The 11,472-nt window shown below is 42.2% G+C and overlaps 1 protein-coding gene across 1 annotated transcript; it reads right to left on the reverse strand.

Moving 5' to 3' along the window:
- Positions 1-273: 273 nt before the first annotated feature.
- LOC136504739 (rho GTPase-activating protein 5-like) lies at positions 274-4,559 on the reverse strand. Its single transcript, XM_066499725.1, has 5 exons — positions 3,997-4,559; positions 2,075-2,195; positions 1,855-1,974; positions 1,215-1,445; positions 274-1,109 (listed from the first exon to the last, which is right to left on the reverse strand). The coding sequence occupies exons 1-5, from the start codon at positions 4,434-4,436 to the stop codon at positions 525-527; spliced, it is 1,497 nt and encodes a 498-aa protein (XP_066355822.1). The 5' UTR covers positions 4,437-4,559; the 3' UTR covers positions 274-524.
- Between the last annotated feature and the right edge of the window lie 6,913 nt (positions 4,560-11,472).

The following is an 11,472-nucleotide window of genomic DNA, read 5'->3' on the forward strand; positions in this document are numbered from 1 at the left end:
CATACTGTGTAAGTGTGTATAAAGATTAAAAAAAAATGAAAGCATTGGAACATGGGGCCAAAAATCTTATTTCCAAAAAAAAATTGAAACAAGAAAGATCAATGTGAGTGGATCAATCCATATTCATGAAGGGGAAACATGCAGGAGGTACAGCAGTAAGGCCAGCGCAAGGAGTGGACCATATTCATGAAGAGGAAACATGCAGGAGGTGCAGTAAGGCCAGCACAAAGCAGATCTACTTGAACTTTCAGGCACTTGATAAATTAGGCATCAAAGAGATTAATGTACAAAGGAAAGCACCAGCATCTTTCATTGACTCACAGAAGTAACCATAAGAAAGATACAGAAGTTAGTAAAGACGTGAAGATCGAATCTCAAAATACCATGACCATGATACAGCAAGAAATGATAAGCTCATAGAAAATGCAAAATATGCAAGCAAGTAGTTCGGGGTGCTATTTTCAGGAAACACTGGGTCAGTCATCTAGTACACAACAACAATGGAAATGAAATGGCTTTTGATTTCATCTCCATGCTTCGATCCGCTCAACCTTGGAGTTTATCCGGCTCACGATGCTCGCACCTCTTGATTTCTCAGCTGCAGGTGCGGTGCGTGTACCAGACTGGCCCTGGCCTTTGCCCTTTCTAGTCCTCCTCCGATTCAGGCTTCGGCTCCCCTTGCCTTGAAGAGAATGTGTAGCTGTCGTGCTGGAAGCATCAGCAATAGCAACTGGGCCAGCAGTTGCAGGTTGTGAGCCACTAGTGGAGTCCTCCACACTCGTTACTACTTCACTTGTCTGGGCAGTGAAAGCAGCAGTGACTCCTAAAGTGGTATTAGTTTCATTAGACTTATCATCAGTGCTGTGGGCAGGACTGTTCAGAAGGGGCTCTTCCTTGGCAAAAGAAGGGCGCCTAGATCCTTCCTCAAGGAGAGAATCAAGTGTCACGCTGGGTTTCTGATGCCCATTTTCATCAGATGGGTCCTTCTGGGGCAGCAAAACATCCTCTGGAGTGGACTCCTCTCTATCCTTGAGAGTCTTTTGTACCAGCATCTTGAGAAAATTCATCACTTGGACTGCATACATAAGTGCAGTCAAAGGATCTGCCATCTGCATTGTAAGTGTGCTACAGTTAGCATGCCTAGCCATTTCATTGCTCGGGGTGAGGTATATTGCTAGTTTGTTAATTGCTATTATATTAACACAATGCAATACCTGAGTCATATTTGGTGCAAAAACCATAGCAATATTGCGATCATTCATCTTGTTTATCTGTTCTTCTTGGACTACATCAGCCATCAGATTAACAGCCCAGTCAAGCAAAGCTGCTTCAGCTGGTGGAAGGCATTTCGCTACCCGAGCACAGTCCTCTTCAGATTGGCATTGCATCACCTGTTCAGGTGGGATAGAGTCCAGAACCCCCCTCGGCATTTCTCTAAACCAGGCCTGAAAAGAGATGAAATGTTAAATTGGATGAGAAGTTGAGAACATGCTTTTGTCTTGCCGAGTAAAGTGACTAGCTCGTGAGCATAATAAACAGTTAATGTCAAATAAGTTGACCAAACTCCTTGCCTTCTCCAAAAGCAAGATCATACTACAAAGGAATATTGCTAAATGGCACGATCACAGATCCACAATCACAACTTTGTATGCATTGGGAAGAAAAGGTAATATCATTGCACAAGAAAAAGAGATGGTCAAGAAAGTGAAGTTTGGATTCTCTGGCAGGCATTGACTTGAAATTCCACCATGATCCTTAATAACTCTCTACTTACTAGACAGGTGATTAAGAAACAGATGCTGCCAATAGAATGATTATGACTCTATAAGTAACATGAAAAAGAAATTAGCTTACTTTGATTAGACCTGCCAAACAGTGGACATCAATGCCATCCGGAACAATTCCACTATTTAATTGGTCTCTCACAAACTCCTCCTGGCTATTCTCTGCATTTATGCGGAAGATACCTTCTGCCTGAAATACAAAATAAGGAAACACTTATTTGATCAGAACAAAGCTTCCAAACACTGAGGGCAACAGACTAAAGAATCATAGGAGATCCTAAAACACGCACCTGAAGACCACCCTGTTCATAAAGGCGTCTCTGCATCATCAAGAGGATTGTTGGGACACTGTTTCCTCTGGAATCATAGGAACACTGCATTGATTCTGTTGAAACTCCGAAGACACTTGCACTGCATATCAGGTTTTAATCAGCCAATGAACAGGATTAGCAAAAGTAAACTTGCAATGGAAGTAACAATTTATGTTTTCAGAAAATGCATATTAGCACTGAAAAACGAGCAAAATAGATGTGACTTGCAAGGTTCAGGATATGTCCACATGAACACGAGCACCATCCTTGATGCCAAGGCATCTTTTAAATAATCAAATTGTAAATGTTTATGGTGGCAATAATATTTCCAATTATCAAGTGATTTTTATCCTAAACGCTAAACGGTAAACAGTCGGTCACCTACCGTTTAGCCCATTATTCGGGCGAAACGGGTGTTTAAACGGGAAAAACGGCCATTTAAACGGTCAAAACAACCGATTAAACGAAAACGGTGTACCACCGTGTAGCGTTTAAACGGTGTGTAAACGGGCTAAACGGCCGTTTAGGCGAACAGTGTATACTAGCAATCCCTGAGTTTGAAGATTAGGTGTTAGGTGTTTGTGCCACTTTATCTTCTTTTGGAGCACTAGGCTCCCATCCTTCTATAAAGCAGAACTTTATTCTTTTTAGCTTAATGCTGAAAACCGACATCTTGGAACTCCCAATAAGAAACAAGATACAAGACACCTATGCACTTTTCTTATACTTTGTGCCCTGTTCCTATAATAAGTTAGATAGTATAGCAAAGCACAAAAAAAATAATATACCAAGTATTTGAAGCCAAGGTCTACTATACAAACAATAGATGAAGGATAACAAAAAAGTTAAAAACCAAAGTAATTTGCAAGTCTAGTGAAAAGAATAGTGAATTATCTAATCAAGACAAAATAGGCCATACATAAATCATGGAATCCCTGGCAACTTTTCGATCTCACTAATGACAGATGATGTAACAACCAACTTTATGTACCAAGTTCAGTCGAAATAATTCTTAGATGAGGTAAGCAAGTACAGCAAAATCCACTATCAGAAAAATGAGTTCGTCAGAAAAATGATTGACCAATTATTTAATGGAACATGGGGAAAACACGCAGAAATTATTTCTATGCACAGTTGTGGTCCAAAGCACATCCACTATCAGAAGACATGCCCATTTCATCAACCATAGTTCAAATCCTGCTAAGGCCGCCAACACAAAAACCAAGTTCATACTTTATAACATGATTCAAATGGAATTCAAACTCCACTTAAAGTTTTGCCTTTTTAAATAATATTTTTCAGATCAAAGCAGCATGGAGGCTGTAACACAAACAAAAGGGACCACCTTTTCAAGGATCAAAACTATAGTACGGAAACAACCATGCCATCAAAATGCTAGGGCCTGTTTAGATTTCAAAAAATTTTGCGCAGTACCCGTCACATCGAATCTTGCGGCACATGCATGGAGTACTAAATGTAGACGAAAAAAAACTAATTGCACAATTGGGTGAGAAATCGCGAGATGAAACTTTTGAACCTAATTAGTCCATAATTAGACACTAATTGCCAAATACAAACGAAAGTGCTACAGTAGCCAAAATCCAAAATTTTTTTTGGATCTAAACGGGGCCTAAAGAGTGGTGAACTATTAACGAACCCGTGTCAAGCAAACATCATTTACATTTTACAACTTTCTAACAGAACAGAATCTAATACTTATTGTCTTCAACTGTTCATATCAAAGCACCACATATATTTGGAATTTAAAGAAGGGGGGAAAATGCAAACACCCTCTAAAATTCAATTTGGAGCTAAAAAAGTTCCATGTTATTTGCATATAAAGTCAGATTTCTGGAAGCGTGAACTCAATACCAATTTGATGAGGACACAACGAGACATACCTCGCACTGGGAGCACGGCGGGGCACTTCGGGCTCGAATTCAACGGGCAGCCCCAGGAATCCATGGAACCTATCGAACGTGACGTGCGCGACGTGCTGCACGTCCGTGGGCAACCCAATCTCCATCCCGCAGCCGCCGTGTTCGCCTTCGCCGCCCACCGTCCTGCACCCGAGCAGCGACTTCCGCAGCAGCTCAAAGAGCAGCGCCAAGAACGACCACCGCTCCTCTTCCTCCTCCGCCGCCTCTTGCCCGCGCAGTTCAAGGAGTCGTCGGTTCCCTGCAGATCCCGCGGTGCGCTGCGGGCTGCCGCTTCCTGGGAGCACGTCGCTGTCGGCATTGGCTAAATAGCGCAGCGCTGAGGAGGAGGAGGCGGCGGCGGAGGCGCGGCTTGCGGTGGAAGCGAGGTTGGTCGGGCCCCGGAGGAGCGCCACCTCCGTCATTGCTTCCTCCTTTTTGAATTCTCACTGGAATTATGAGCTGTGATCTGGTGCGGTGTAGGACCGACCGATTTTGGGGGGCCGATTCAGGATGAGCTTTCTTGGGAATTTCGCTGATGGGAGGGGGGGGGGGGGGGGGGGGGGGGGGTGTGCGGCGGCAAATGCACCAAGAAATGATTGGGATTCTCGGTGGAGTTCTTGGTGCGCCCCTATGTAGGATTTCTTGATGCTTGCTTTCTTCCGGAGATTGGGATTGTTGGGGCAGGATGGGACTGGAAGGGGAGGAGGATTGGTTGTGGTGGTGCGCGTGGTCCAAATCCACGAACTCAAATCGCAACAAAAAAAAACAATTGCCGCGTCGAGAAATGGACAACAAAAGGGGATTTTTTTATAACTCCAGTAAGGAATCTTTAGGCAGAAAAAGACGCAATTTTTTGCAGGAGATGATGAACTCCCGTGGGCCGTTTGGTGGAGAATGGATAGGATTTTTGTGGAGGTGGAGTTGGATTGAAGGGAGGGCTTGAGCTGGAGCTGATGGCACCATCATTCGTCTCCTGCTCCTACTCCTCTCCTTCCCCTTTATGGACACATGGATGCGAGCTCATGCGCATGCTCTCCTCGCTTCTCGTTCACGCGTGCGTTTCTTCACTGTTTAAGCTACCCATCATCTCAGGCTCGGAGAAAGTCTAGCCTTTTGTAACTGTCTCGAATTGCCTACGTCACCGGAAGTTTATGTGATGGATTAACTGTAAAACATATCATGGCTTTCAGAGTACTTGAGTGTTTTAACTGCTGTTAGGTGTTCTTGTCTCTTTTTGGACCCTACAGGTTTCCAGCTTCTGCCTACTACCCCCATTTTTATTTATTTACAGGTTTTGCAGTACACCGTTGTTATTATATATATTTGTCTGGTTCGTTTGGACTTATTCAGAACTATTTTTTAGCCATAAGATCGTATTTTTCTTTTATAATATTTTAGCATAAGCGAACAGGCTGATTATATATATAAAGTAAACAAGAGGCTAACGGGGACTAGGAGGCGTAAATACTTCTACCAATATTATGAAGAAAATTTGTGCTCAAACTCAAACTAACGACTAAAAAAGAACCAAAATGAGGGTTCTCTCTTCCAAACGGTGTCAAAACTGTGAAGCGGAAGGTATTCATTGTAGGGTCCATTTTGCCTTTGTGGTTCATTTGCATCATACCAAAAGTCGTAATTTGGTCCAAAAAAAAGAAGTCGTAATTTGGTTCAACTAAAGAAAAATGTCCAATTTGGCAGCTACGGACAAAAGGTTAATGGTACAGCAAAAAATGGCTGATAAGAGTAATCAAATACCAGCTCCGTCATGTTTCAATCTGTACAAGAAACTTTTACTGACGTGTGTTAATTGACATGTCCTCAAAGTTGTCTACCATGAGGAACGCTGTACTATACCGGCAGAAACCTTTTGTCCCAGCGGCTCATCAACTTAATTACTACTATACTCCATAAAGCTGGAAATGCATTTTTTTGGACCATTATCCATTTGTTTGTGGTTTGTGCAAGGAGAAATATGTCACATCACATGCCATGCCATGCCATTCATCATCTTTCTTCAGGTGTCAGAGACAAGATCTGCTAGAGCATTACAGTAGAAATGAATTGGAATATATATACTCCAGACTCCGGTATAGGATTCCTCTGCTGATCACCGCTTGTTCGCTTGGCTTATAAGTCGTACTTTTTTAGTCAATGAATAGTATTTTTCTCTCACAACAAATTAGTCAACAGTATTTTTAGTCATGGCTTATCAGCCAAGCGAACAGGACACACATGATAGACATGTGCTCTTTTTTGTCAGTACTCAGTATTGGGCTCACAAGTCCAACTCAGAACTACTAGCATATATCTGGAGGAATTTAAGACCTAACGTACAGCCAACAAGAGCTGATGAATTATTAAACTTTAGGTATGCCAAATTATTTGACTAATTAGGTGCCAGCTAATATAATTTAAGTCCCCATGCATTTAATCCTTGCCAAGGCAATACACATGCGTGTCAATTAAGCTGAAACAACATTCTGTCGTATCCTACCGTAGTACTAGCTCCTTAGTAGGGCGGTTAGTGAGTAGTCAAACTCCAGAGCGAAAAGATATGGCAGCGAGTGCTACTACAGTAATGAAGAACTTGGTTATGATTAGTGATGAAGTTATAGCAAATTAGTAGAGAGAAAGGTGTGATTGTCTCATGGGTGTATGGACTTGGGCCATAGAGAATGCATGAATGATGAAATTTTGGACTTCATTACTAATTTATTTATATTTTGGAGGATTGGGGCATAGGAAACTTCTTCATATGTAGCTTTGCTCCTAACCCTACTTATGATGGCCCATATATGATATATTTATATAAGACAACTTCACTTAGAACTACTTATTATGCATCGTACATATATTAGTATATTTTTTTATATATATTTAATCAAACATAGAAGTTGAGCATTAGCGCCCCACCCGCCAGCTGCCACTACCATCAATGGAGCCAACTGGAGTGGGTCGCCGAGCGATGACGTATAGGAGGGAGTTGATGCTCTGGGTCTCCACCGCCTCTCGCTGCTAGTGCTGCTGCCTGGGCTCCGCTACTAAAAGCATCTAGCCCCTAGTTGGATTTCGGTGATTAATGACAATACGAGATTACTGTGACTAACGTGTGTTTTGCATATGCAATTAAGTTAGGTCATGGTAATGACAATTGATTGGGCAATCATGATGGTCATGCTCCTACGATGGAAATCGTTTTGGTTTTCAAATGATGGACGACAAGATTAAGGATGAACTAGTTCTAAGTGTCGTTTGATGTTGAGGAGACACTTAGAGTAGTTTAGGACTTTGTTTTTCCTTTGGCTGTACTATTAAGGGGGGTATGGACGAGTAACTTGACCTAGGTGAGTCTAGTCGGTTAGGTGTGGTGCACACTTATTAAAACTAGCACTATGTAGCTCCAAAATAGCCCTAAGATCAATTGAAGCGAACTTCATTAAAATATGATTGCGAGTTAGAAGTGAATGGAGGGTCAAATACTGACCGGACGCTGGTTCCGGTGTGACTGGACGCTGGCGTAGAGTTCGGTCAGTTCATTTGATCAAGGTGAAGTCGTCTGGATGCGATCGGACGCTAAGAGGTGAGTGACCGGATGCTGGGTGCCAGAGTCCGGTCAACTCCAGTAAGGTTCCAGAGAGGGAGAATCCTGATCGGAAGTGTCCGATTAGTGCTGATCGTACGCTGGTCAGGTTCCGGCTACTGACCGGACGCTGAGCAGCAAAGTGACCGGACGCTGGGTGCCAGAGTCCGGTCAACATCAGTAAGGTTTTAGAGGGCAGTTTTCGTGACTGGACGCGTCCGATCAGTGCTGACCGGACGCTGGCCAATGTCCAGTCACAACTTAAACTGCATAGAGGCGGGTGAACTGACCGGAGCGTCCGATCACCCCATAGAGGCACATAACGGTTCATTTTGAATGATGGGTTATAAATACTTCCTCTATTCACTCAAGGGATTACTTTTGCTCATTCCAACAGCTGAGAAACACCATTGAGAGAGCCAAGAAGAGCAAGGTCCTAGTGTGGTGATTGAGATTTGAGAATCCAAGAGAGAGGCCTCATTAGTGAAAGTAAGAGTAGCAAAGTGTGCATCCACCCTTCTTATTAGGCTTGTCGTGGTCAAGTGAGAGTCTGTGATTGTTACTCTTGGTGATCGCCATCACCTAGATGGCTTGGTCGTGATTGGGAGCTTCGTGATCATTCGGCGGAGCTTGTGGATGACCCAACTCAAGTTGTGAGCGGTTGTGGGTGATTCACCACGACGGAGTGTCAAAGAATTAACCCATAGAGAGCACTTGATCCTTACGTGGATCAAGGGGGAGCTACACCCTTGCGTGGGTGCTCCAACGAGGACTAGTGGGGAGTGATGACTCTCTGATACCTCGGTAAAACATCACCGCGTTCCTCCTTCTCTCTTTACTTTAAGCATTTACATTTGAGCAATTCAATTCTTGTCTTTACATACTTAGAATTGACATGCTAGAGTAGGATTGGAACTTAGGGTGCTAAACTTTTGTGCGGTAGAACATTAGAAACACTTTCTAGGCACAAGGGATGAAGTGGGCTAAGTGTAGGATTTAATTATTACAAAGAATTTTAGAATTAGCCCAATTCACCCCCCCCCCCCTCTTGGGCATCTTGATCCTTTTAATTGATATCGGAGCCTCGTGCTCATGTATTTAGATTTAACCGCCTAAAGAAAGATGTCTCACGGGGATTGACCTCCTTCTATCTTTGAGGGGAATGATTTTTCTTATTAGAAAATCTGCATGGAGGCGTATCTAGATATTGGAATACTTAAAGCCGCCTCACAAGGATTCCCAAAACCTCGGGATCCCACGTACCTTCAAAGCGATGAAGTGAACTATGAGAAATGGAATGCAAAGGCTCGAAACACCTTCTTTAGATGCCTTTGCAAAGATGTGTTTAACCAGGTGAGAAACCACAAGGACGCCCATGCACTATGGTCGGACATTTGTGCGCTCCATGAGAGAACTAAGAGCGAGCATGAGGAACGCTATCATCTTATAATGAAAAGCTTAATTCTTTTAAGATGCTTTCTAAAGAGAGTGCTAATGAAATGTACTCACGCTTGAATATTTTTGTAGAGGAAGTCAATGGGCTTGGACTCACTCAAATGCAACCATCCGATGATGTAAGAAAAATCTTGAGTGTCCTCCCATTGATAAATATGGGCATATTGTGACCGTGCTTCATCAAGGTGATCTTTCCACCGCTACACCGACTAAAATCTTGGGAAAGATCAATGCTCATGAGATGTACATGCACATAACACCACAAGATGGCTCATCCTCTACCAAGAAGAAAGACAAAGACTTAGCATTCAAGGCTAGCCAAGAGAAGGGCAAAGCAAGACTTGAGTATGAGAGCTCAAGTGATGATGAAGTTGATGATGCAAGTCTTGCTCTTATGGTGAGAAGAACCACCAAGATGCTAAAGAAGCTCAACAAGAGTGGCATCAAGTTCGATGGCAAGAAAAAGAAGCTCTTCACTAGCTCTAGAAGGAAACCAATCTTCGAGATGGATTGCTATAATTATGGAGAACTTGGTCATCTAGCACATCAATGCACCAAGCCCAAGAAAGACAAGTACAAGAACAAGTACAAGGGCAAGAAAGATGACTCAAGTAATAAAGAAGAAGAAGAGAAGAAGAGAAACAAGCCATACAAGAAGGATGGCAAGAAAAAGGACTTCCACAAGAAAAAGAAGAATGGCAAGGCATACATCGTTGGTGATTGGCTCACGGACATTGATTCATCTAGTTGCTCATCTGATGATGATAGTGACAACGAGAAGGTGGCCGCCATTGTGATTGACTCTTCATCATCTTCACCGACACCGCCGCTACCATCCTCTACACACCTATGCCTTATGGCCAAGGGTGATCGAAAGATATCAAATGATGATGATAGTAGTGGTGATGAACATGCTAGCAATGATGATGATGAATATGAATCACCTTCTTATGATGATCTTATTAAATTGCTAAATCAATACACTAAGATCATTAGAAAGACTAGAGCTAATAATGACAAGCTAGAAGCTAAGAATGATTCTCTTTTAGCTAAATGTGACATAGCGGAAAAGGCTAGTGTTGAGCTTAGAGAATCAAATGATGCTATGTCTTCCAAACTCAAGGAGCTCAAATCTTCTAAAAAGAGCTTAAAGATAAACATGATAAACTTGAGGGGATGCATAAAGAGCTCATCACTAGCCACAATATGCTAAAAGAAGAATATACAACTCTCAAGATAAATCATGATAATCTTGTTATTGCTCAAGAATTTTTATCCAATGAGCCACATGATGCTAGTAACGATGTTGTTAAGATTGATATAGCTACATCATGTGATGATTTAATTGTTGAGAGCATTGAGCAAGGATCTAGTAGCAAAGGCAAGCAAGTGGTTGAAACCAAAAACTATGATGAATATGTCAAACTCAAGCATGATAATGAAAAGCTCGAAAAAGATCTTGAAGAGCTCAAAACCACCAACACTATAGTGCTAGAAACTCTTGATCATGATGGTGATTTGATTCTTGAGAATGAGAAGCTCAAAGAAGAGAACAAGAAACTCAAGGAAGAGAAAAATAATGATGCACTCAAGGAAGAGAACAAGAAGCTCAAGTTGGAGAAAGAGCATCTTAAGATTGGATTGAGCAAGTTCATAAGAGGCAAGCATCTTCAAAGTGAGCTATTAATAAACACCGTCATGAAGATGGATAGAAGTGGCATTGGGTACTTGGCAAACCAAGAGAAGAAGGCTCAAGCTCAACAACAACACAAGCTAAAGCCAAAGAGATGCTTTGAATGTGGACAAGGTCATTTTGCTCATGAGTGTCAAACTCCACCACCACAACCCTTGCCCAAGCATGCTAGACCCTTTGCCTTCAATGCTCATTACATGCTTAGAAAGGACTCTAGTGGAAAGATGAAAATGATGTTCTTAGGACCTCCCAATAAGAATAGGCCTAAGAAAATTTGGGTAGCAAAGTCACTTGTTGAGAAAGTCAAGGACCCTCAACAAGTTTGGATTCCTAAAGCTTGATCTCTTGTGTGTAGGTGAACTACAAGACTGGTGGAAGTCATTGGGTAATTGATAGTGGTTGCACACAACATATAACCAGTGATCCCCGTATGTTCACCTCACTAGATGAAGAAGTAGATGGACAAGAAAGAATCACATTTGGAGATAATTCAAAGGGCAAGGTTAAATGATTGGGCAAAGTGGCAATATCAAATGATCATTCAATCTCAAATATGCTATATGTTGCTTCATTGAGTTTCAACTTGCTATCCGTTGGACAATTATGTGATCTTGGCTTTTAATGCCTATTTACCGAGAAGGAAGTGGTTGTATCCAAGAAAGATGATGATCAAGTGATATTCAAGGGATTTAGATACAACAACCTATATCTAGTGGACTTCACATCT

This window comes from Miscanthus floridulus, chromosome 14 (assembly GCF_019320115.1).
Source record: "Miscanthus floridulus cultivar M001 chromosome 14, ASM1932011v1, whole genome shotgun sequence".
Classification (NCBI taxonomy): Eukaryota; Viridiplantae; Streptophyta; class Magnoliopsida; order Poales; family Poaceae; genus Miscanthus; species Miscanthus floridulus.

Coding starts and splice junctions, on each gene's coding strand:
- LOC136504739 (XM_066499725.1), bottom strand. CDS start 4,436: ATGACGGAGGTGGCGCTCCTCCGGGGCCCGACCAACCTCGCTTCCACC. Junction 2,196..3,996: donor CGCCGTGCTCCCAGTGCGAG/GTATGTCTCGTT, acceptor CCTGATATGCAG/TGCAAGTGTCTTCGGAGTTT. Junction 1,110..1,214: donor TTGCACCAAATATGACTCAG/GTATTGCATTGT, acceptor CTTACAATGCAG/ATGGCAGATCCTTTGACTGC.